Source organism: Ahaetulla prasina, chromosome 1 (assembly GCF_028640845.1).
Source record: "Ahaetulla prasina isolate Xishuangbanna chromosome 1, ASM2864084v1, whole genome shotgun sequence".
Lineage (NCBI taxonomy): Eukaryota > Metazoa > Chordata > Lepidosauria > Squamata > Colubridae > Ahaetulla > Ahaetulla prasina.
Genome location: NC_080539.1, coordinates 218,095,012 through 218,121,978, shown reverse-complemented (window position 1 = coordinate 218,121,978; position 26,967 = coordinate 218,095,012). Strand labels below are relative to the sequence as shown.

At 36.5% G+C, this 26,967-nt stretch overlaps 1 protein-coding gene across 4 annotated transcripts in view; it reads left to right on the top strand.

Moving 5' to 3' along the window:
• The window catches only part of UBR3 (ubiquitin protein ligase E3 component n-recognin 3), a 110,237-nt gene that overhangs the window by 23,067 nt on the left and 60,203 nt on the right, over positions 1-26,967 (top strand). For 2 of the 4 annotated variants that reach the window (XM_058190898.1, XM_058190888.1), the window contains exons 8-24: positions 1,360-1,588; positions 4,651-4,830; positions 5,657-5,790; positions 7,678-7,764; positions 8,833-8,898; positions 8,985-9,074; positions 10,156-10,284; positions 10,379-10,431; positions 14,647-14,780; positions 16,881-16,968; positions 17,736-17,875; positions 18,274-18,370; positions 19,377-19,518; positions 19,913-20,017; positions 21,524-21,697; positions 21,900-21,932; positions 23,565-24,025. In XM_058190898.1, the coding sequence (XP_058046881.1) occupies positions 1,360-1,588; positions 4,651-4,830; positions 5,657-5,790; positions 7,678-7,764; positions 8,833-8,898; positions 8,985-9,074; positions 10,156-10,284; positions 10,379-10,431; positions 14,647-14,780; positions 16,881-16,968; positions 17,736-17,875; positions 18,274-18,370; positions 19,377-19,518; positions 19,913-20,017; positions 21,524-21,697; positions 21,900-21,932; positions 23,565-24,025 (2,342 nt within the window). The remainder of the gene's footprint in view (positions 1-1,359; positions 1,589-4,650; positions 4,831-5,656; positions 5,791-7,677; positions 7,765-8,832; positions 8,899-8,984; positions 9,075-10,155; positions 10,285-10,378; positions 10,432-14,646; positions 14,781-16,880; positions 16,969-17,735; positions 17,876-18,273; positions 18,371-19,376; positions 19,519-19,912; positions 20,018-21,523; positions 21,698-21,899; positions 21,933-23,564; positions 24,026-26,967) is intronic. The other 2 variants (XM_058190915.1, XM_058190907.1) reach the window with 1 other exon arrangement.

Below are 26,967 nucleotides of genomic sequence, written 5' to 3'. Positions count from 1 at the left end.
CACTCTTTGGTAATCGTCTAACTAGATTACTGCAGTGGAGCTGCTCTTCAAAATGTTCCTAAAACTGAAGAAATTGAACCTGGAAAGAGGCTGGATATTTCAGCAAGACAATGATCTAAAACCTTCCTTCAAATGGTTCAAATCAAATCAATCATGAAGCTCTTCCAGGAAAGAGAAGTAAAGTTTTTGGAAAAAGCCTCATAGTCCCCAGACTTGGAGCTTATTGAAGATTTATGCAGAGATCTCAATTACACAATGCATGTAAAAAGACCTAAGAATGTTTTTCAGTAGAAAAGTTCTACAAAAAAGAGTTGAGGGAAGAATAAACTCTAAATGCAACAATAGAAAGACTGGCTGTAGGAAACATTTGGAAATGATTATTTCAGCCAAAGGAGCTGCTACAAAATGCATATTGAAAGTGTTTCCAAATTAATACCTGTTGTATTAATTATTACTTTGAACTTGTAATGAACTGCATGCAAATAGTGAGCATGCATGGAAATTTGCAGAAATATGTTGTGTTTAATCTTGTACTTTATACAGTAAGGTTCCCCCAAAGTAATCAAAATCAAAGGGTCAATGGGACTAAGGAGGTCATTATTATTACTACTTTTTGTAATTCTGTCAATTAAATTAGTATTTATTTAATTATTTTCATACTTGCATAATAAGTATAGGGAGGGGATCGGTGAACAGGTGGAAACTTCTTGAAGGGGGTCAATGAGATGAAGAGTTTGAGACTCCAAATATTGAAGTTGTGTCAGTTGTGTTTAGCTAAAAATTATCTGCAACATATATATAGAAACACTATTTAAAGTATTTTTTATTTTATATTCTCCACACTAATATAGTGGACTATTTGCTCCCAGTTTTGAGCAGTGGTGTTTTTCCACTTGTCCTTTACTTTTTAACAATCAGATTTGATGTATTTTTAAATTATATTTTTACTCATTAAATTTATATGCTGCTCATCTCGCTATAAAACAGTATGTTGTTTTCCCTGACCACATGACCATGAGAGAATTAGATATCATAACTTCCTTTCTATGCAACTGGGTGGCCTTTGAGGTGAAGTTGGCCCCTTTTCTTATGACCTTTTGAAAAGCTTGTCAGATCTGACTATTTTGAAGGTAGGAATTGAAGGATAGAATGAATTATGTGGTCTTCATTCAGAAATTGTGCTGTGGATATTGTATTTTGACTTGTCATTGTTTTTATTATCGATGTTTGATTTTTATAAACCTCTCAAAATTAGCCAGATTGGTGTAAATTAATTTAAATAATACATACAGTACATACATATTGTGACATATATGAAAAAGCAAATTGTAACACTAATGTTTGTTTTCTACACTACAGATTGCTTTTACTAAAACATTTGTGCAGCATTATGCTTTTATTATGAAAACACTGAAGAAAAGCCATGAATCTGATACAATGTCTAACAGAATCGTACACATTAGTGTCCAGCTATTCAGCAATGAGGAATTAGCACGTCAAGTGACAGAAGAATGTCAACTGCTTGATATTATGGTTACTGTCCTTCTATATATGATGGAGAGTTGCCTTATTAAAAGTGAGTTACAAGGTAAGTGTGTATCTCGCTTTATGATGATTTTTCTCTCAATGCTATTCAAAATTGTTGGATCCATGCCGGGTGGAATTAAGGAAATTGAAATCCACCATTTGTTGAGGTCATGTTGCTTTCAGGTTATTTAAGACACTTGGATACTGTTCTGTTATAACATTTATACTTTCAATCAAATGGGTTCTGCCCCATGTGAAATGATCCAACTTCTCTAGCTAAATCTTTTAAGCAGGTAAAAAGGATTCTTTTCTAGTCCACTGCACAAATACATGGAGGCACAGCTTATTATCCCATTTCCTTCGTAAATCTTAAGCACCTGGTAGCTCTGGTTTCCATGAATAGCCTGGCAGTAGCTTTACATCACCAAATTACGAAGATTTCCTTTGATGGAAAGGGATTTTCTTCTGGCGGAAGTGTGATATGAGCTGCATAGGATTAAAAAAGATTATGGCTAAGTGTGGCTGTAATCCAACCTCATTCTTTTTCATCATATTTCTTCATATCTATGGCCCATGCCTTTTCACTCCTGCTGAAGTTGCTATACCAGAAGCAGAACCATGTTTTACTAAAGTATTACCAATAGCAACTTCTGTCTCAGCATTGTCCACTTCACACTGTTTCAGATAGGAATATAGAAGGCCTGTGGACTTTTTCAGATGTTGCTTTCAGCTATCTACCTCTTACTATCACCAATCCTAATATAGCTTTTGTGGACTATCTCAAACATTTCTCTGATTTCTAGTATTTATTGAAGACGATGTCTGAATAGTGGCCATCATCGTGCAAGGATAAGTCAAGTTTTGCCATGAACCCCTATGGACAACTGTAGTTACTCTCTCTTCTCCCATTTGAAGTAGTGTTGGAAAAGATGCTATTAAATCTATCCCATTCATTGATTGGTTCAAAAAGAATTTACTATTGTTCTTCTATCAATACTGAAGTAGGATAACAGCATATTTTTGGTCTCCCTAGATCTCCTTAATATGTGGTTCACTTTTAGATCTTTCTGACATGCACTTCTATGTTGCCATTCATTGCAAATCCCAAAGGTGCTTTTTTCAAGAGGCAACTGGACTTTCTGATTTTTCTTTGAAGACGATTCGCTTCTCATCCAAGAAGCTTCTTCAGCTCTGAGCTGAATGTCTTCAAAGAAAAACCAGAAAATCCAGTTGCCTCCTGAAAAAAAATAGCTTTGGGACAGCCATGGATGACTGAGAATCTCCATAGACATTCAATGCAAACTTTGTTAGTTTCTTTTATTCATAGGTGAGGACCTTCATTACCAATTTTAGGTGCTTCATTTTGGAATCTTCATAGCAGCACATTTTCACAAAGAATATGCGACCCATTGTTTGCTATATGTAGTTTTCAAGGAATTCTGGTGTTGCCATACATCAGTGATTGTCTCCTTCTTGGAAGCCAGCAGAGAGATTACTTTTGCTCCCCTTTTCTCTTGTTCTGCTTTCCATCTCTGTTTCCATTGCATCTTTGACATATAATTTCCATCAACGATCTGACATGAAGAGGTCCAGAGTAAGTTAAAAGTAGGGATCATCTCAGATTAAATAATAAATTAGGCGATTGAAGTGGATCTGCCACACATTGAGAATATCTGGCAATCAACTACTAAAGCTGGCTTTTACCAGCTTCAATGAACTTACATAGAAATGCCTCCATATGGGGATTGTATTTCAATAAAACTCATTTGAAAAGAAGCAGAAGACACTATTCCCTAAACATTAGCAGTAAAAATGTCAGTGAAACTGGCAAGTTCAACTAGCAACAAGTGGAAACTAATGGTAAAAGAAATAAGTAATGAGGTCAGGAGCACTTCAGAAATGGATGGGTGTAGTGTCAATAAGGAAATTAAGTAAGGCCCCATCTGAAAAGTCCCCATTTTTGGTGCCTGTCATACTTTTCCTTTCTCTTTTTTTCCCCAGACAAATATGGATTTATATTCCTTAAATGTTTACATTTTTAAAAAACAAGTTTTTGCAGTCTGATGTTTTTAAGTCTTTTATTTTACATTTTAGTAGTATATGCTTTGTAAAATTTTACAGTTATAAATAAATTTATATAATTTATGTATTATACAGAGATAGCTTTTGTTATTTAGAATATGTAGCCTTGTTCTCTGCAGTCTTCCACCTCAGCAAATAGTAAATGGAGACCAGGTTTCAGTCTACACATAAAGTATTTTATATACTCTATTTGGCCTTATTTTGTATGAACTTTCCACATGCTCCTGCGCCTTTGCTGCCTCAGTCAGAGCCTGATTCTGCAAGCGGCCCAGGAAGCGCGAAGGTCGAGACTCATTTGGCAAACCTGATGCAATTCGCAGAGCCACGCGCCCTCCTCCTCCTTTTCCGCACTCTCACTTTCTCTTTCCTCCTGGCCAGATCCATCTTCTGGGCCAGGAGCCAACCGCCCTCCGTCTGGGTTGTTTGGAGAAGGGGCAGGCCGGGCGGCGAGCTACCTTGCCTTACGCCTCTTGTGCAGAAGCGGCTGCTTTGCCAAACGAGTCCTGACCTTCGCACTTTCCGGGCCACTTGCAGAATCGGGCTCTGGTTGAGGCAGCAAAGGCGCAGGGGGCTTGCCAGGAAGCCCAGCACCGTGTTTATGAGATGGCAGCGTCCAGGAGGACTGAAGTGCTGCGTCTCTATTGGGCCTTGCTGTGAGAAAGCCAGGCTTTCAACGCCTATGGCTATTGGTAGGAAGACGGGGGGTGGGGTCTCGAGAGTGGAACCTTTGGTGCCAAGTCCCTCTTCTTCCCTCATGAAAATCATCCCCCACCCCATCCCATTCACTCCAGTTAAATGCATGTAGAGTGATAGGGTTTGTTTTAAACAAATAAAAAGATCTGTGTTACTTGTTATCAAAATCTGAGTGGAAGTGAGGACAATCACTGATCCTGATGCTGGTAGGCAGAAGCAGAATTCTTTTTTTCTTGTTTTCCTCCCCCAAAATTAAGGTGGTCTTATAGTCTTGTGTGCCTTATAGTCCGAAAAATAATGTAACTATTACGTTTTTAACACATTGTTAACATTTGCTTTTACTTTTAGATGAGGAAAACAGTTTACATGTAGTTGTGAACTGTGGAGAAGCACTGTTAAAAAACAATACTTACTGGCCACTTGTCAGTGACTTTATTAATATCCTTTCGCATCAAAGTGTGGCTAAGAAATTTTTGGAAGATCACAGGCTATTAGTAACATGGATGAACTTTGTGTCATTTTTTCAAGGTATGTGATGCTTTCATTGATTATACATATTATTTTTGATTAGAGAAGCAGTTTGACAAAACGTTTTAAAGCATATGGAGGGGGTTATAATGATTATTTTTTCAAAAGCTCAGTTACAAATATTGAGATTAGTTGAAATTGCTTAATTAATGAAGTTAATTAATTACCGTATATACTCGAGTATAAGCCGAGTTTTTCAGCACATTTTTTGTGCTGAAAAACGTCCCCTCGGCTTATACTCGGGTCTATACGGCTTATACTCGAGGTTTTTTTTTTTTAAGCCCCTCGGCTTATACTCGAGTATATACGGCTTATACTCGAGTTTTTTTTTTTTCTTTTTTTCACATTTTACCGGACGGAAGCCCTGCCGGTGCAGTGAGAGGGCGGGGCGGGGGAGCCGCCAGCCTTCTCAGCTGAGGGAGGGAGGGTTTCCCCAACCGGTAGGTGCCTCATTTCCCACCCTCGGCTTATACTCGAGTCCCCAGTTTACCCCAGTTTTTGGGGTAAAATTGGGGACCTCGGCTTATACTCGGATCGGCTTATATTCGAGTATATACGGTACTACAATTAGAACAGTATTCCTACTGTTGTAAGATCAGTTTGCATTGAACATGGTCTGTAAAGGGATTAAGCTTCTAATTTTTATTTTCTGCTTGGCCATTTTCCTTGCTTTTAATACTTATCCCACACAACTAAGACAACTAACTTTGTTGTTTAATGCATCCCTACAGGAGTTTTTGTAAATAGCTAGCAGTAGATTGATTGAATAGTGTGAAAAACACATTATTGTTCATGGATAAAATGTACGATGTCTCAATCTTTTAAGGCATGAATTTAAATAAAAGAGAACTTAATGAACATGTTGAGTTTGAATCCCAGACGTACTACGCTGCTTTTGCTGCTGAACTGGAAGCCTGCGCTCAACCAATGTGGGGCTTACTGTCACATTGCAAAATCAGGGTAAGTTGAGTTATGGTTTTTTTTTTCCCCTCTTGTGGATCTTTATGATTGTATATTTTAAAAAGCAGCATGCAGTTGTGTCAAATCAAACATCAGCCTGTGTTAACTACTGTGTCTTGTGTTCCATTGGGCCAATACAATATTTTATGCCAGTTGGCCTGAATATCTGGTCAGAAAGAGCAACTAAGAGCAACTAAGACACAACTATTAAAAAAATCAAGCTGAGAAAGGAGAGAATATAATCTATGGGAATATTGGCTAATTCCCAACATGTGTGAAGAACAAGTGTGCTGTATTCCTGAAAAATGCATAACTGTTTCTTATTTTTCCTGAAATCTGTAACACTTTCTTGCTTTCTTCCTTGATTCCAATTAGCATTGGGCTTTCCTTTAAATGCAAATCCTCTTTCTGTTCATGGAAGGGATTGAGAGAAGCAGATACCTCCCCTCCCCGGGGTGAAATGCTCCCGGTTTGGACCGGCTCGCCCGATCCAGTAGCAATGGCGGTGGGTGGTTCGGAGAACTGGTAGCAAAAATTCCTGGCCCCGCCCTCTGCCCCTGCTGAGCCACACCATCATCAGAGGTTTTTTTTTTTTTAATTTTTAAAAGCTGAGTTGCCTGATCACCAGAACCTTTAAAAAACATGTTTTATATGAGTTCTTACAACAGCCCTAACCCATGCCCACCCAATTGCCCCGTCCCCACTTGCCTAATTGCTGCTCCTTTTGGGCTCGCAAAGCCTTGCTTTGCTTCGGCTGCTGCAATCAGTTGCATCAGCTAGCAACTCAATCTGCCTGCCTCCAATTGTAAATGTGGGGGGGAGCTTTAAAAAATAGTTAATTGGTTTTTTTTAAAAGACAGCAATTTAAAGTTAATGAAGTTTTAAATTTAGCTGCTTTTATTGAAAACAGGGGTCTCCAACCTTAGTAACTGTAAGGCTTGTGGACTTCAACTCCCAGTTGGCTGAGGAACTCTGGGAGTTGAAGTGCACAAGCCTTAAAGTTACTAGGGTTGGAGACCCCGATCTAAAAAGTATAAATAAAATAAAATAATAAAATAAAATATTTGTGCAGCTTTCTGAGATTTGGTGTGTTTCTGTAGTGTTTCACTCTAACTACATAAACACACAAAATCTCACAAAGCTGTATATAGCATTTTGTGTGTGTGTGTGTGTGTGTGTGTGTGTGTGTGTGAGTGAGTCAGTGTGAAAGTTGGTTTTTGAGCTTTTTGTGGCTGTGTTAGGTTCCTGCTTGTTTCAGGGGCCATTTTGGGTGAGGTGCAGCTGCTTTGTATGTGAGTCAGTTGTATTGTGTTGTGTTGTGTGTGGGTAAAGTGTGAAAGTTGATTTTTGAGCTTTTTGTGGCTGTGTGCCCCTGCCATTTTGGGTGAAGTGCAGCTGCTTTTACATTGTGTGTGAGTCAGTTATGTTGTGGTGTGTGTGTGTGTAAAGTGTGAAAGTTGGTTTTTGGTACCTCTTATTGTTTTGTATACTTTATTATTTTTATTATTTATTGTTATTGGCCACGCCCACCCAGCCATCTGACCACCCAGCCACGCCCACCAATTAAGCCACGCCCACAGAACCAGTAGGGAAAATTTTTAGATTTCACCCCTGCCCTCCCTACTTTTCATGAGAAGTCCCTCTCCCTACCTACAGTAGTGTACAGAAGGTCCTTTTGAGGGCAACCTTTCCAGCCACAAGTAATGGCAAAAAACCCACCTATCTGTTTATTCTTCCCATGAGTGGAGCTCTGTAAATCCAAGGCACTTTAGGGGGAACAAAAAGGAAACATGGAAGCTGTAGCCCTCCCGTTTACCTTACTACGTCTTTGAAGTGCTACAAGCCTTTGTCTTTTTCAGTCTGTGCAACATTTGTAATTCACTTCAGGAGACGCAAGAGTACACACGAAATGTTGTTAGATACTGCCTAGAAGCACTTCAGGATTGGTTTGATGCAATCAACTTTGTAGATGAGGTGGGTATGTCCTGTACATTTAATTTGGTATTTGAATATCGTATCATACCACATAATACTATCATATAATTTTGTAATTAAATGTACTGATTTTTTTTCTTTAGTCTACATTTCTTGGTTAACAGGTCACATTTGATATTCTGCGCAATTCAGAATTTTCTGCCGTCACAAATATGTGAAAATACAAATTCATTGGTATATGCTGAAATTTAGATGATTTTTATCCTCAATATTCAATTAAAACATAAGACAATCAATATTTCAGTAAACCAGTAATATGCTTGTAATTAGAGTTGGTGGACTATCTATGCAGGGAGCAGTTACACATTGCAGGCCATAGATCAGGGGTCGGCAACCTGTGGCTCTTGAGCCACATGTGGCTCTTTAATCCCTCTGCTGCAGCTCCCTGTCGCCACTCAGCTCCACAATTGATAGGGCTTTCAGTTAGGATAGATAGAGGAAAAAGCACGCCACGCTAGGAAGAGAAACTATGGTGGGGGGAGCCAGACTTCCAGTTTATTTTATTTTATTTTATTTTAATCAAATTTTTATACCGCCCTATCTCCCGAAGGACTCAGGGCGGTTCACAGCCAGATAAAAATACAGAAATCATACACAATAAAATTGGTTATAAAGTTGGCTCCAGAATTGAACCGGGGGCTTCCAGTTAGGGCCTTTTGTGGCTCTTTGAGTGTTTAAGTTCCCGACCCCTGCCATAGATCCTTTTAGAAGATGCTGTGATTTGTATTGCATGATTTGTGAAGGATCTTTGCTAATGAAGTGACAAATACATTCACAAAGCTTTTTTTTTCAAATTCTTACTTGGCATTTATTCTTGTCCATTATCAGATTTTTCCTTAAAATTCATTTTTAGGTTACTGATTAATTCAAAGACACATTTATTTTATGAATTGAATGTTTCAGAAAACTTTGATAAATGGGCACTCAATGACCTTGATTTTCAGGGCAAAATTGAGTTCTGACTATGAATGTTTCCTCAAGTCCAGAAAATTGTCCTAATCCCCAAGTTGAATTTCTTATTAATAGTCTAATGTCCCTTTTTTGCAGCCTACTCCTAATCAGGTTACGTTTCATCTCCCATTGCATCGCTACTATGCTATGTTTTTGAGTAAGGTAGGTAAATCATTTTTGCAGAGTAAAATTGGGCATTTTACAAGTAGATTACATGAGTATAAAATATGCACTTACTTTATTTATAGGCTGTTAAATGTCAAGAGCTAGATTTAGATTCTCTTCTTCCAGACCAGGAGATGTTGATGAAACTAATGGTTCATCCACTTCAAATTCAGGTAAATCTTTTCTTATCTCAGCATACTATTATGTAAACTTTTGAGAGATGTCAATTAGTGATCACTGATGAAATTTCATTGAGTATTCAATTTGCCTAGGATTTACTAGAAGCAGTTTATTTATATGAATGAAGGCGAATATACGTGTCCCAGGATAATGTTGCCTGATCCAATCTGGGTCGGTCACCACAATCAGAGTTTTAGTCTTCCAAGCTTTTGGACTTGTGCTGGAGCCCATCCTCAGGGATTTCTCTCTAGCAGAGTGTGAACTGTTCTGTGTGTGGTATAACAGGCATTATAAATATCACACAGAGAACAGCTAGAGAGAAGTTCCCTGAGGATGGGCTCCAACACGAGTCCAAAAGCTCGAAAGACTAAATTGTTTAGTCTAAATTGCAATTGTTCTATAGCTGAATGTATGTATGTATGACTACCTGTCCAACTTGAATTTATTTATCAAAGTCTTGTCATTATGTCAAAGCATTTTATTTTATTGTGTTTCAATTTATATTTATGTTCATAAGGAGCACAGGAAAGAAAGACAAATTGTTAGATAATGCAAGTTTACAAGGAACAAAAGCGAGAGAAAATTTTCAAAGGAAATTAAATACAAGAAAAATAGGCAAGGTACTATCAGGACTACTGCTTTATTTTATTGAATATTTAAATTTATTCTAGGAGCTGAAGATGGCAATCATTGCACTAAAGCATAAAATAGAAAGTTAGAAATGGCACTACTTTCTTGAGATAGCATACATATGTGGTCCTAAATGATTACCTTGATGAACGTATCTTTTCTTTTATGTACACTGAGAGCATATGCACCAAGACAAATTCCTTGTGTGTCCAATCACACTTGGCCAATAAAATTCTATTCTATTCTATTCTATTCTAAAAAGAAGAAATATTTTGATAGGTTTCAATCCTGATGGAGATCTGCTGCAAAAACTCTATAATTCAATAAAGGAATGTATTTTCAGAAAATAAAAATAACACACATAGTCAGTAGATCACATGTTTATCTACAATTATAAAATATAATAATGTGGAAATTGTTTTCCTTTTTTTCCATATTTGGTAGGCAAGCCTTTCTGAAATTCATAGTAATATGTGGGTAAGGAATGGCCTGCAGATTAAAGGACAAGCCATGACATATGTGCAGTCTCACTTCTGTAATTCTATGATTGATCCTGACATTTATCTGTTACAGGTAGGTCAGCGCTCTCTTTGACTCCACCGTTTAGTATTAGTACATAATTGAATATGATAACTAACATATGTGTATGTGTGCTTTTTCTCTGAAGGTTTGTGCTTCTCGACTTGACCCCGATTATTTTATTTCCTCAGTTTTTGAAAGGTAAGATGCTGTTATTTTGTATAAAAAATGATCTACAGGTAGTCCTCGACTTACAGCAGTTTGTTTAGTGACAGTTCAAAGTTATAATAGCATTGAAAAAGTGACTTATGACCGTTTTTCACACTTATGATGATTGCAACCTCCCTGTGGTCACATGATCAAAATTTGGATGCTTGGCAACGAACTCATAGTTATGATGGTTGCAGTGTCCCGGGGTCACGTGAATAGCTTTTGCCACCTTCTGACAAGCAAAGTCAGTGGGGAAGCCAGATCCACTTAATAATTGTGCTACTAACTGCAATGATTCACTTAACAACTGTAGCTAGAAAGGTCGTAAAATGGGGCAAAATTAACTTAACGGAGAAGGTTCGTAATCTGGATGCACGGCTGTCGTTAGAAGAACATATGACAGCTGTCGCCAGAGGAGCTTTTTATCAGGTTTGCCTGATACGCCAGTTACGTCCCTTCTTGGACCGGGATTCACTATGCACAGTCACTCACGCCCTCGTCACTTCCCGCCTGGATTACTGCAACGCTGTCTATATGGGGCTCCCCTTGAAGAGTACCCGGAGGCTTCAACTAGTCCAGAATGCGGCTGCGCGGGTTATTGAGGGAGCGGCTCGAAGCTCCTATATAACACCTATCCAGCGCAGGCTGCACTGGCTTCCGGTTGCCTTCCGGGTGCAATTCAAGGTGTTGGTTCTCACCTTTAAAGCGCTCCATGACTTAGGACCGGGTTACTTACGGGACCGCCTGCTGCTACCGGTGGCCTCCCATCGACCAGTGCGCTCCCACAGAGAGGGTCTCCTCAGGGTGCCATCGGCCAGACAATGTCGACTGGCGACCCCCAGGGGGAGGGTCTTCTCTGCGGGGGCTCCAGCCCTCTGGAACGAGCTACCGCCAGAGATACGCCAATTCCCTGACCTCCGGGCCTTCCAGCATGAGTTGAAGACTCTTTTATTTCATCGTGCAGGACTGGCCTAATAGTTTTTTAATGGGTTTTTTAAATAGTTTTTAGAATTTTCAGCCTATTTAAATTGATCTTTTAAATTTGTTTTTTTAATTTTTATATTTGTCGTTCTTAGTTGGCTGTAAACCGTCCTGAGTCCTTCGGGAGAAGGACGGTATAGAAATTGAAATAATAAATAAATAAATAAAATAAATAAAATTAAATTAAAATTAAAATCTCACGTAACAACATAAATTTTGGGCTCTATTGTGGTTGTAAGTTGAGAACTACGTATATTTATTCTGCTTGTATACCAACAAACAGAAAAGGCCAATTTACAATGAACATACATCCAGTTAATATGTCCACCATATGCATTTTTAAAATTTTAAACTGTATAGATGTGAGGAAAAGAGAGAAGCTTTCTAGGCAAATAGGAAACATTCAAAATAGAGCGCTCCCTAAACTACATTACATTAAAAGCATCAAGATGGCAGCTGAGTTGTGGTGGATAAAGATTCCCACCACTGTGTTAGCATTGCATGGTGCACAGTTAAAAAAAAAAAGATCTTATTTTTGTCTTCTAATCACACTCTCTCCCACAAAACTCTAGAGTTCCATGAAACCCCAGTAGAGAAATGCTGATTTACAGATATAATTTCTCATTAAATCTTTCAAACGAAAATAATTCATCTAGAAGCCTGTTTAGCAAAGATATTTCTATAGCAGTGAAAATTGTTCTGTCCCCCCTTGCCTCCGTCCGAGCGATGGCTTAATTAACCAGCACTATCAGCTCTGGCAGCAAACTAGCGAGCATCTGCCAAGTGACTCTGTTATCTCCCTTGATGCCGATGAGTCACCCAGGAACAAACAGTACTTCAGCTCTAGTTAAACAGTTGATTTGCCTGCTACGAAGAGGCATAGCAGCCCTCGCTGGTTTTATATCTTGTGGGGTGTGGCTCCATGACTCAGCACTTCCTAGGCCTGCCCCACCCCTGCTTATGTTGTTCCCGCCTCTCCTGCCTACGAAACCTAGGGTCCAGCCAGGCCTGATTGCCATCAGCTGGGCCTGGAGGCGTGGCCTGGGGGGGGAAGAGTCAGGGGATGGAGGCCTCGTTATCTCCTCTACCTGGCCTGCCTCTGGTTCCTGGAGCTGAGCCAGGGAAGCCAGTGCTCCCGAGGTAAGTCCTGATGGCCCTTCCCCCTCACTTTCCAAGTCACTTTCTGGCAGGGGGCCCGGCTCGGAGGCCGCAGACACAATAGAAAATGATTGTAAAGATTCGGAAAGCTATTTCTCCATTGAAAACAAAACAAATGGGAACATCTCTGTCAGCCTTCCCAGATAGACCAGACAGGAAACACGACCCAGTGAGCTAATTCTGCTTTACTCTAAGGCTATTTTAATAGAACCTTGCAAGTCTGAAAGTACAAATCTCCCACTGTCTCTTTTTACAGTCTTATATAAGTTAGGGAGGATACTTTCAGAGTTTCTTTATCTGTCTTTATCTGCCTGATTGTTCTGTAGGCGACATCTCTCCCCCCTTCCTCCCCAGTCAGTCACATCTCATATACATCTGCTGACATTCTTTTTCGGCCTTCTATTAAGGCATCACCCTGTACTTAATTCCTACTTATTTTCAAGTGTACATAATCAGAAATCAGCACATTCAAATCTTCCTTTTTGCAGCGGTCAGGAATTTATTTATTCATTCTGGGTGTAGCACAAAAATAATGTATCAAGGGATTTCCATTTTATGGAATTTTTTACAGTCAAAATAACATCCAAGGCCATTCTCAAGAAGGAATTTCTTAAGTCAGAAACTCATGTCACTGCATAATCTATGTTTGCAGCCATCTCATAAACATTCCTCACAAATCCCTCCTCACTAGAGTTTTGCAGGGCTGCAACCATTTAACAGCCACCAAGCACTGCATGTTGGATTTTCATGCCTCTAAAGCACAGGTGTCAAACTCATGGCGTCATGTTGCCGTCACATGATGTTTTGTGACATTTTTCCTCTTTGCAGAGCTGGGATGGACGTGGCCTGTGCATGACACATCCGGCCCACGGCCCACCAGTTTGACACCCCTGCTTTAAAGGATCTTCTGGATGTCAATCTTTGTCATTGATTCTTTCTCCCATGCAGACTCCGTAGGTTGTTCACAATCCTACATTCCTGCATAGGTTCTACATAGAAGTATTTCTCACTTACTGACCACAATTGACATGGCCAACTCTCACTAGGTCACTAAGATGGAAAATCACATGACCATGATGGACTTACATCATTCCCCATTTGATCATTATGTAAATTACCATGTTAAATGAGACGTTACGTTACCACAATTTGCAATTTTATTTCCACATTCTCCATTAACTCTGCTTTCACAAGCTGGTTAGGAACCACACAAATGGCAATTACGTGACTCTTGTAAATTTGCACTGGTGGTGAAATGCCCAAATAATGATTACATAACCAGGATGCTTTGGCAGTCATAAATGCAAAGATTGGTCACACTTTTTTTACCACTGTAGTAATTTTGAACAGTCACTAAACAAGACAGTGAGTAAGCGACAACTACCAGTATCCCATACTTGGATGTCTCAAAACATCAAATACTACACTGGTCAGAAGATGTCTCTTAGTTTGGTAGAAAGCACCTATCCCAATGCACATCATTGTTATCATTATTTGACTGATAATTTTCTTTAGCAATATAGCCAACTTCTTCTAGGCTGGATTTTTTATTTTATTTTTTATTTTTGCTCAGGGTACCTTTATAGGGGTTCCTCTCAAATTTCTTGCTCTTAGCAATGGCAAAAAGCTAAAGAGACAAAATTGGCAAGAGTTTAGTTACATGATTTTCTTGCTTTCATAGATGTTAGGAATATTTACTTGCCCTCTTCACACCAAATTATAAGAAACCTTCAAGGTATGTCAGCTGAGTTCCGTTTTCTGTAGAGTGCAATTGGGAAAAATACAAGATAGGTCCAAGAAGCTTTAGAAAAGGATAGCATAAAATGGATGCTGATCTGAAAGCTTGCAAATTAAGCTAATAATGCTGTTTGGGGCCTAATTCTTTATACAATGTATATGATAGCATGATATATGATAGCATGAGGGTATGATGGCAGGATTTTCTATAGCTTCATAGCCTTCTCAAGTTGTTAGCAAGAATAGATTTTTGGGTTGCATGAATTCAAAGGTTTCTTCAAACCAATACACTCTTTGAATTTGTCTTTGTTTCCCTTTTTATCCCTATAGGTTCAAAGTGGTTGATCTCTTAACAATGGCTTCCCAACATCAGAATACCGTGCTAGATTCGGAGCATGAGAGGTCAATGTTAGAAGGCGCTTTAACCTTTCTTGTCATTCTTTTAAGTCTACGTTTACATTTAGGTGAACTTGGAGTCTTTTCTTCTATGCTTTAATTTTTAGCAGCTTATTTATGCAGATGTGCATAACACGGACCTTAATGAATTTTAAATTATCGGGGTGGGGGAAGATAACTAATAGTAACAACAGGTAGAAACTATTTGGTAACAATTTATTTTCTTATTTCTTGCAACCTGGTTAAATATACATTTGTATTTGGGTTTGTTTTTTTAAACAAATGATTGCTATATTAAAGGCATAGTTAAGGAAGCCAACATGTAATTCTTAATTTGAGTGCCCCAATTGGCAGAAGTTCTGTTCTGTTATATTTCATGGGGCTAGTTTCCAGGTAAATATGTGTAGCGTTATTGTTTTGATCCTTAATCTTTTATTACCTATTCTAGGTAGAGACGTATGAAACTGGGGAATAAAGCTGCTTTATTCTAGCTTGGGCTCCCAATGGGGGAAACACCACAGTAGAGGTGGTTGATCGATTAATAACAGATCCCACCTCCCCCAATCTGCCCCTCCTCCCCAGCTTTAATTAGATCGTAGTGATTGGCTTGTTTTAATTTAGGTTATTTGTATAGTTATATTTATCTTTCATGATTGTAAGCTGCCCAGAGTTAACCTTGTGGTAAGATGGGCGGTCAATAAATTTTTATAAATAAATACTACATCAAATCAGTTATTTCATTTAGTTCAATATTTTCAACAGTCTCTGTTAGGGATAAAGATAGAAGTATTTCTTGACTTTGCTTGGACATCCTGGAAAGACAATCTGGTTCTCCTTACTAAGTTTGTTTTGTTATTGATTGAGACCTTTGAAGTCTCCAGGATGAAACAGCCAACTTTTCTTTCATCTCTGGAAGAGAAGATGTTAGTTTATTTTACAGCTAGGTAGATGAATACTCTAGTTACCCCTTCTGTGCACAACAGAATTAGCCAGATCCAACATTTCTTTCTGGTTTGGCAATGGGGGAGGGGTCTACTCTCCAAACTTTAGCTAGATTGTAGGGCTAAAGTTAGCATTAGGATTATTCTGTTATATCCCAACTCCAAACTACAAAAAACCCCACAAAACTGGTTTTCTTGTCCTACTTATTTCCATGGAAAGGTGAAATCTAATGTCGGTTGGAAAAATGATCAGCAATGCCCAAATGGTTAGCGTTTGCTCTTTATTTCAGCTTTTTATCTTTCCTTGTTTTTATTAAGGAAACAGTTCATTTCTGATGATTTAATAAAATTCAAGCTTATGTTGGAGCAAATGATCAGATGCATTTGCATCAGACTGTATTCTTATATTGTATATGCGCTGTATTCATTAAAAGTCTTTTGAAGTATTATGACTCATGCGGGGATTTATTGTTAACAGGCAAAAGTTAATTGTTTGGATAGTTCAATCAAATTTTTATTACTGTCATGGGACCAGAATAATGAGGGTGGGATAGAAATTATTTTTTTAAAACTAAAATATATGTAAACAAAAAGTTAACACAAAATTAAAAAACACTAATTGCACATGTGATCAGTTTATTTATTCAATCTATATCACTACCATCTGAAATATATGAATCTTGGCCACTAACAAAGAATGAAAACAGGTAAAAAGCATCATAACAAAAGCAGCAATAAATATACCTATGATACAGACTCAACTTCAAAGTCCCAAGCTTGGTAACAGTTGCTTTTTAAGTTTCTATTCTTTTAAAAAATACTGACTATGAGGTTTTTTTTTAAGTCAATAATTATATAATGTATTAATTATAAAATGCCTTAGTAACTTGAATTTAAAATCTGGAGATAATTTCCCACTGACAAAGTAGCTTCTCTCCCCTCCCACCTTTTTTTTTTTTTTGGAATGTTAGCATCAGATTGAGGAGAATGTTAATTTACTATGCATTTTATATATGTGTTATCCAGAAATAAGCCTAAATGACTCAATGGGACTCTGTCTAATTAAGGTCTTTTACATAGAACTGGGCTTGATAAGATCACGTATTATACTTGGATTTCTTCAATATACTTTAGGCCATTTAAACAGGTTTATCATTTAGTTGGAAACAGAGATCTTTTTTTTCATAGATTTTGAGTATATTAATTTCCCTATCAATTTTTTTCTAGGGATGACAGATGATGAGATTTTAAGAGCCGAAATGGTAGCTCAGCTCTGCATGAACGACAGAACTCATAGTTCTCTACTGGACCTTATATCCTTGTATTATATGAAATTATTTGATTTATTATTTCAGGCATTCTGTTGCATTTTCCGTCCATTTGTTTTACAAACAAAACTATTCTGAACTTGTGTTAGCCGTATCAGGTTAATCCTTATTTGTGGCTAAGCTTTACATATAAAAATCATATCAACCTTGGAATAAAGTTTAAACTTTTGTTGTATTACCAGGTTGGCAAAATGCTATCAGCAAAGCAAGTCTTTCTAGTTTTGTTTGATGTAAGAAATCTTATCACACTTTATCCTCGCTTCTTTTACAGTTTGTTTCTAAAGAAGTGACACAAGATTTAAAACCTGTGTGTATTTTGGCATTTAAGTAACGTGCCTTGTCTTCGTTGGGCCCTGGATTCTGTGTAGGGATAGAAGGGACCAGGTCAAATAAGCATATATCTTACGTAATTGATAGTTTGAAACATAAATCTGTTTAAAAGTTATGCAGTGTATACCAAGAACCAGAAGAGTGCAGTATATCATTATTCTTCTAGTGATGTAAATGTTGCTATTTAAAGATGTACTACAAATTTAATTCCTATACGCCTCAAAACATGAAAATGTAAAATTAGAACGGGATTCAAATTTTAATGATTTAATAGAGACCTCTTGTGGTGAAATTCAGCATTTTCACAAGATAATGTTGATAGGTTTTTCCCTTTAAACAGTTGTAAATACAGTGTTTATAGGCAAACCTTGCTACAGAAAAGATCTTCTTAATGATTGCTATTGTCTTAACCAAACAATAACATCCCAGAAAATCCTAATCCTAAAAGTGGCATTATTCCTGGAAGTTTAAGTTTTGAATCAATGCTGTCTGCTGTGGCTGATTTTAAAGCCCCTGTATTTGAGGCAGGAGGTTCAATGCAGCAAGGAATGTATACACCTAAAGGTAGGATAAAAGCTATTAATATACTGTATATTTGCAATTTATTTCAAGCACTCTAAAAAGTTCAGAAATACTCCTATTTCATTTTTAACACCAGTTACATAGTTTTAATTATATGATGTACAGTACATCAGTTTGAATGATATGTGCTTTTCCTTTCTTAATTACTTGATTTAAAGAAACAGCATGGTGACTTTTTATGTGTAAAAATAAATATAATGAATAATATTGCTCAGTTTTAATCTTAGGGAAGGAAAGTTGTGACAAAGTGCATAAATACATAAATACATACACATACATATAAAATTAAATTATGAATTTGTGCACATTATGAATTATAAAATTATTACAATAAAATATTCATAATTTAGTATTAAATATGTTCTGCCTCTTTTTAACAGCTGAGATCTGGGATGAGGAATTCGATCCAGTCATGGTAATTCTCCGAACTGTTTATCGCAGAGATGTACAGTCTGCAATGGATAGATATACTGCGTTGTAAGTGGAATATATTCTGAGTCATAAAAAGGAAGACTGTTATATAACAGAAATGGGAAGCTGTTGAATATTTGGAATCTCAATCTCTCTCTCTCTCTCTCTCTCTCTCTCTCTCTCTCTCTCCCCTCCCCCTCCGAATTAATTAATTTTCTGTTTAGGTGCCTTACGAAAAAATTAAAGGAGGCAGAAAAAAACCCCTTTCCTTTAATATAGGCTTAACATTTAAAACTGGCCATCTTCAGCTAATAGCTGAACTTTTAATTGATCTGTTAACACTGGTTTGTTGGTAGCAGTATCATGTTTATTCAGTAAAATAGACACTTTGCATCAGAAATAGTAACAATAATTATGGTTTTCTATATTATGTTAGTGCCCAATCTGAGTGAATTGCAAGCTGCTTCTAAATATAATGGGATATTTCTTGTGTTCAAACCAAGTACCAGAGAAATAATCTGTGAATATATGCAGGACTCAGTATTGCATATTGAATCAATTGTGCCTGGAATATAGTCAAGAGAAAATCCATTGGTGTGGATAAGCTCTAAAATCTGATCAATATTTATATACAGTTTCAATTTAGCCAGGGAAAAACTGCCACAGATTATGACAAGTTATCCCTTATTAGGGTGCTACATAGCAGTAATATGTATACTTTTTGTATACTGCAAAAATACTATAAAAATGTATAGTTCTGAGCTAGCTTTGATCTATGTTTTTATTTCTTTGGTTTTTAGAAATGATATGTCAAAATGATGTATCACCTGCCATATTTCACAAATATATAACCTTTTCATTTTTTAGTGAATAGAATAACGTGTTCTTTCAGGCGAAGTAAAATCAGATTGGAAGTCAACCTTTTGAGTTCTTCTTTCCTCAGTCTTCTATTCCTTTTTTCCCCTCCAACTACTGTATCCTTAGCTTAAAAAGTGATCCAAATTCAAGTGTATAGTTAATCTTCATTTTTACAGGTAAAGAATATTTAGTGTAGAATTTCTGTCTTTTACAGTTTAAAACAGAGTGGAAAAGTCCATGGGAATCCTTGGCCTCCCTACAAGAAACGAACCCATTTGCACCCAAGTTATAAAGGACTCATGAAACTCTTGCATTGCAAAACTTTACACATTGTACTGTTCACTCTGCTCTACAAGGTACTATTGGAAAGGCTGGGATAAAGAATTTGAAACTAAAAATTACTTTCAACATTGTTTTAAGTTTTTTGCAAAAAGTATTGTTTTTATTACACACAATACAATACAATGCAATACAAAACTTTTACATGTTTTCCTCTTTTTCATTGTATTTCCAAAGGAAAAATTGAACATATATTTAAGCTTACTAGTATGTATGTACTTTTTCAGTTAGTTCTTTTTTTAAAAAAATATTCTTATAAAAGGATTTTTCCAGTTGTGGCTGAGGTTTCTTGTAACATTCATTCATATATTCTGTTATTGAATTCAGAATGGGAAGTTTTTATTCCCCTGAATTCTAAATTGAAAAAGTTTATAGAGAGTAAAAAAAATAAGTTTCTTTATTTTGTCGCAGATTTTAATGGATCATCAAAATTTGTCAGAACATGTCCTTTGCATGGTTTTATATTTGATTGAATTGGGACTAGAAAATTCTTCTGAGCAGGAATCTGATGAAGAAGTAAGTGCTAATTAAAGCATTTTAGATAGAAAACAAATGAACTTTGAATTGAAATGGGGAAGTGTTATGCTTTTTTAGGCTTCTAGCTACTCCATACCATTTTTCTCCATTTCCCCTTTCTTTTTATATTCTGCCATATTTCCTCCCTATTGAGTATGTATTTCTTCATCCATTTATAGGTTTTCTCCTGTACCCATACTGAAAACTCAGTTCTAATTGCATGAGATTTAAATTCTCTCATTGCGAAATTAAACCTTCAATTGTGAAGGTATCTTAAAAATAATTGTTAAATGTGAATGTGAACAGGTCCTACTCATATACAACATTTTTTACGTTATTCCTTCATTCATTTATATATACGTTCTCCTGTTCCAGCCATTCCATTCTGTTTTCTTCTGCCACTTTTGTTGATTATCCCCATTCAAGTCAACCTATATTCTCTATAGATTCTATATTCTATGTTATCGAATTATTATGGGATAGTTTTTAATCATTCCTATAAAATTGTGCCATTTGCAAAGATTGGGGCTACCCCGCATCTGCTAACATCTTGTTTGTATGGATGGATGATGTGATTTTAGTTTTATTTCTGCAACATGAGAAATCTCCAGTATATACTAGTATATGCCTTTGTGATGCATTTTATTTTTAGAGATTCATATGTTTCTCTCGTTGAGTAAAGTTAGATGGATTTAAAGGCTGAAGGTGAGCTCAAAGGAAATGTAATATAATATGTCAGCTAAAAATGAGTATTTTAGCCAAGCTAATCTTGTGCAAGTTATTTCTTCTCCACTTACCAGGCATAGTATAGGGATAGCAGTAAATCACAAACCTCTTTGAAGGGTTACAAAGAACATGTATTACTGACTTTGGTAAATAGAAATATGAATTCCATAGGATTGCTATCTTAATTTTTTGGGGGGTTCCATTTATGTATAATAGTAGATTAGGATTTTTTTAAAAATAGTGTATTGAACATATCACAATAATCTGGGACACATAAAATGCTAAGATATAATATTCACAATAAGATAAAAGAAAAATCCATGATAATTATGTGACCCTGGAATGTTGTAAAAGTATTATGTGGCCAGATTTTCCGAGTACGTAGTAAAGTGAGTTGATACATGTTAGGATCATGCAACCTATTTGGGGACTTCACTTGGTTAGCAATCCCAAGAGAAGCACATCCTGGACAATTCTCAGAACTTTTGAAGTAGCCATGATAAAACCTTGGGTGACATAACCACTCCAAGAATGTCTCCCCAAATGTTTTGCACAGCATGAATAGGTATAAATTCTATTCTACCTTGAACATACTTTCTCCCCTCAAAAGATATTGGTCTATATTTTTATTGCTATTAAACTAGTTACGTGGCTAAATAGAGAACTAGATTTTTTTTTTACATGCTGAAATTGATATTAATTTTCATATATTTACTATTTGTGCTAATTGAATCCTACAGTGTTGACCATCAGTTTCATGTGTTATGGTTGATATACTAGGATTCCATGGGAGGCCATGAACGTTGCCATGATAGCTGGTTTCCAGGGAATAATTTGGTGTCGAACATGCGTCACTTTATTAACTATGTGCGGGTACGAGTACCAGAGACAGCACCAGAGGTGAAAAGAGAACCGCCTGCAAGTACAAGCTCTGATGGCTTAGCAACCTCTCAGGTAAAGTTGTAACCTCTATTTTTTTTCCTTACTGTGCTAATTTTAGATGTTTAAATTCAGCATCGGTTTTAATCTTTTTATAGGGATTTCAAGTAAGCTTTGCTTAAAAAATATTTTTCTCTGTCACTGTTTACATATCTGATATTTAGCAATATGATTTTAAAGGGTTTTTAATAGCCTCCTTTTCCCTCCAATTTATCAGAATCCAAGGCGCTCTAAAGGACTCCAGAGAGAGGTAGATTTGTGTGTATTTTGTAAACCTAATGCAATGTTGCCTTAACTGCGCTGACCCTAACATTATGGTACTTCCATATTCATTTCAAAACACTGAGATACAGTAGCCCTTGAAATATTCTTATGATTGTATTAAAAGATATACGAGTGTAATCCTTTAGTTTGGTCCTAAATTCAATATGCGAGCTGCCAGAAATAATAAGTAACCTGTTAATGGAATATATGCCAGCTTGCTTTGTTTTGATATGTGTGAATTTTTGCTGGAAGTATTGCTAATATTTAATAATTTTGCTGTTTAGTTTCCCCTTTTCTCAGTAAACTTAGGCTTCTGGTACTGTTAAAAATAATTTGATTTGAAAAATTATTCATGTTCATGAACGTATTATTTTGTTTCAATGCTTTATAACTAATTCATAATTAGGTTGCTACCTCTGAGATGGAAAAAGTCTGAAGCCATAATCTATTATGTAAAATGAACATGTATTCTTATATTTTATTAGAATTGAGATTATGATTTAAAAAAACTACTAAATGGAAAGTAGGTATCCTACTTTAGTTTTTTAAGAGTTGCAATAAGCTCATATTACTATGACATATAACTTCTTGTGAAATATATAGTGTGGAGTTTGATTCTTTGGATCATCACTAGAATTTTTCTTAAGCATTACAAATATTTTGGAATATTAAATGTGCAGTTGTTAGTAATTGCTTTTTAAGGAAGAAAAAAATGTTATATGTGCTCCTCTTCTATAAATGTTAGATCATAAATTGATAAAAAATGTTCACAATAAGAGAAGTTCTAGTATCTTACTTTGGAGTTTTAAAAACCAATTAAATATACATTCTGGTACTTATATAAGAATAAACTGAGTTTATTATTTCCCAAAAGTTAAGTTTGGAATATATTAGTATTCTATTGTTAATTTGGCTTAACTCATGCTTATTATATTGCAACCTGCTGAAGTGAACTAACTTTATATTGCCAGCATACCTTAATTTGAAATCATGGTTTGAAGTTGTCTTATGAATCTCCTTTTGTAGTATTTGTGGCTTCTTGTTCCATCCCAACTTCATTTCTTTGCTTAATCTTCGTTGATTATTTCATTCTGTTCTTTTCCAGCTGTGAAGGAGAAAGACAGCTAGGGGGGAAGAACCCCCTACAAGACAGTTTAAGAACTTCTCATTCACAGTTCTCAGACTTCTCTGTCCCTCTTTACTTTGCCCATCGCCAACTCTATTGCGTTATCTGTTAACCTTACAGAACATGTCGTTCATTTAGGTTGCATTTGCATATAATGCTTAGCTAGCATTTTTGAAATTAAATTTTGTTAAGCATTATTTAACAAGCTATTATGGCTTGATTCACACATGCTGCTAAACTGTTCATACAGAACTTGTACAGAACATAGAATTTCCATTCTATGCAAAAGCGCAATCATACCACATTATGGTTCAACATTATATGTAAAGGGGTATGTAATACTACAGTATTTTTCAATTGTCAGTTTCATTGTATTTTAGATTGAACTAAAATAACAAATAATCCTTTTGATATGTTTTGCTGTTGCTGTTAAAATGTTTTACAAAAAGTGGTTTTTGGCATCTAATGCAGTGTTTATGTTTTTCTTTTAAGAATTCAGGGACTGCACAAGTGTTCAGTTTGGTTGCAGAGCGTCGAAAGAAATTTCAGGAGATAATTAATCGCAATACTACTGAAGCCAATCAGGCTGTTCGACCGAAGTCTTCAATGAAATGGTCTGCTCCTGGTGCAACTCCCCAATTAACAACAGCTATTTTAGAAATCAAAGAAAGCATATTGTCTTTGCTTATTAAGCTTCACCATAAACTGTCAGGCAAGCAGAACTCCTACTATCCTCCTTGGTTGGACAACATGGATACTTCAATTCATCATGAAAACCCAAAATATTTTCATGGCGATGGAATGACTGCTGTAGAAAGGATTTTATTAAAAGCTGCTTTTCAAAGTAGATTAAACAAACACATCATTGAAGAAATATGTAGAAGAGTAACTCCAACGGTGCCACCCAAAAAGATTAGTCCCGCAGAGAAGAAAACTTTGGACAAAGAAGAAAGGTAATTTTTTAAAAATGCTGACAAGAGAAGCATGGTATTATTTTGTTCTCGAACTGTTGATGTTGCCTTATTTTGCATTTGAAAACGTATTCTAAAAAAGTGGGTTGTGTGCAAAAACTTCCTTATGGGTAAAATTAGCCAGGTTCTAATTTAACATTATTTTATTTTATTATTTTTTACAGTACATTTTCTAGGGGGATGAGCAGGCTGAGCTGAGGTCAGAGTTAAATGTGTAATCAGTTTGGAGTCATTGCGCAGCCACAAGAGGCCCAAGTCTGACCTCACATGAATTCCATTGACCCTTATCTAGTTCCAAATTAGCTTGGACCATTAGTTCTCAGATTCTTGAGTATAGGTGGCAAGAATAAACTCTTAGTGCTTTGAACACAACTCCTATTCCTGGTTATTTGGGTCTGGCAGTTTTGTGGTTTTGAATGAAGCTAAAGTAAAAAAAAAGACAAGAAATTCACTGTCAGTTTTGGAAGACAATTTTCTTTTTTGCTTCTTAACTGCCACATATTTTAGTTGGGGAAGTTGGGAAGGGGTTGTTGTTGGAGCGGTAGAAAGTTAGTCATAACAACATTCCGTATTCAAGGACTTTTGCCTGCATCTGATGGAGACTGCCTGAAGATTGTATCCTGTTGAGTGTGAAGAGTTGATTGGACAATGTGATGAACTTGTGGATGTGGGGCAGGGCTGTGAACTGTCAGCTGGGTGTGGAAAACCTGGAAGCTTTCAGATTCGTTTTTTCCCGGATGTGCCAACATGACATCTCTAATAAATTGGAACTTTGAGGAACCTCAAGCCTCAGAGCTTTATTTTGTTGGGGGTGTTCATTGGAACCCTGACATTCTCCTCTACATAATATTTCAGTTAAAATTAAATCCTACGTCTGTTCTGATTGCTAACTACATGGGCATCTAGTAAAATGCAAGGATATAGAAAGGCATGTGAACATCAGCGGAGACTGGCTCTGGGCTGTCAAGACTTGTAGAGCTAAATGTCTACCAAACCGGAGCAGAAATAGATACATGATGGATGTGAATGCTCAGGGTGCAGTGAGGAATCCGATGAATCAGACACAGATACATCTGGTTAAAATAGGCAAAGTACAAGAGCTTTTTAAGATGGTTGCCTGTGTATATGAACATATTATGGTAACAAATTATGACTACACAAGGAATGGTGTCTTACTAAAGCCATTTTGGCGATTTTTCAACTGACCGAGAAATGTCATGTGTGAATTGGACTTGGAAAAAATATACAGGTGGCTTTCACTTAATGATCAGTTGTTCAGCAACTGTTTGAATTTATAATGGAGCTAAACAAATGGTACTTACAATCAATTACCATAATTAGGATATACTCATCCCCATGGTCACGTGATTGCCATTTGCGACTGTCTTTGCTAGCTTCTTACAAAGCCGGCAGGAAGTTACACAGGGCGACCACGTGACATGGCAGATTTGCTTAACGACAACAGCGAGAAGTGCTAGAATCTCCGTGGTTAAGTGGCGTGTTAGGTTGCTTAGTAATGGAAGCTGAATTAAAGTTAAGGCAAAGAAGACCTCTAGACCCTTAATATGTATAGATTCATATCAAAACATGCGTTGCTGCCAAAGTAAGTCTAAAATACAGTCTCCCAAAAGGTCTTTATTAAATCTAGGTAAATTTAAAATACAAGATTGATGTTTTAAGGAATAGTTTTTGTGTATGTTTGTGCCTTTGAGTCAGTCTTGGCTTCCCGTGACTGCATAGACAAAGTCCTGTAGTTTTCTTGGCATGGTTTTTCAGAGGTGGTTTGCCTTCTTCATATAGCTGAGAGAAAGGTCCTGGCCCAAAGTCACCCAGCTAGTTTTTTTCTGAAGCTAGGACTAGAACTTGGAATTTCCCAGTTTCTATCCAATGCCTTTAACCACTGTACAAATCTGGCTCTCAAAGGAATAGTTACTGATTAGTTATTTGTTTACCTGTCTTTAGAAAGTGTAGAAGAGAATTGAATATGCATATCCAGTGAGAACATCTAAAGATCTGTTAAAGAGTTTTCCCTTTCTCTGAAGTGAGGTCATATGGCTGAGGCAAGAGGTCTTTGTGGGAGGCCTAAAAGTCTGTAAAGCTTATTCCCTTGTAATTTTTAGACAGCTTAATTTCAATGAGCCCTCAACTCTAAATAATTTTATTAGTATCCATCTTAGAGAATTATTATTACTGTTGTTTTTCATCAGTTGGATGTGTTTCTGTTGTAGCTTTTATAATGTTAATGTGCTCTAAGCTTTCCAGAATATACTGAATTGATATTGATTGATTGATCAGTTTCATAGCTCACTGGAGCTATGAAACTGATCAATCAATCAATCAATCAATCTCAATTCTTTGTTTAGCAGCTTTCAAATGTATCATTTGTTGCTGTGTTCTTATTAGCAGCCATATGAAGAATTTTCTGTTGTAACGTAATTGTTTTTAATTTGTCATTACAACAGAATATTCTCCAAAATTAAAAAAAAACAGAAATGCTACAGAGAAGAGCAGAGGAATTTTGTTGTTGTTGTCGATCTGTTGAGTATGTTAGGCCTTCAAACACTTACGCATACTTTTTTTTTTTACATAAATGGTATTTGGAGTGGGGACAATTAGAACATTTTACAAACATGGCACAAAGATCTAGCATAGCAATTGAAAATTCTTCCCTACGGCAGGAATGTAACAAGCATCTGCAACTCTGAAAATATTCCAAGTAAAAATGAGGGCATATATAGGATGCACAACTCTTTATAAAGAGCGCAATCTAAATCCCAAGTAAAAATGAGTGCATATGTAAGATGCACGTCAACATTTTATAAAGAATGCAGTCTAAATTTGTAAAAAGTATTTTAGTAGTGTCATGCTATGTTTGCAATGTAATGCAGTAAGTAGAAAAGGATGCAGTACATGAAAACTAGTTT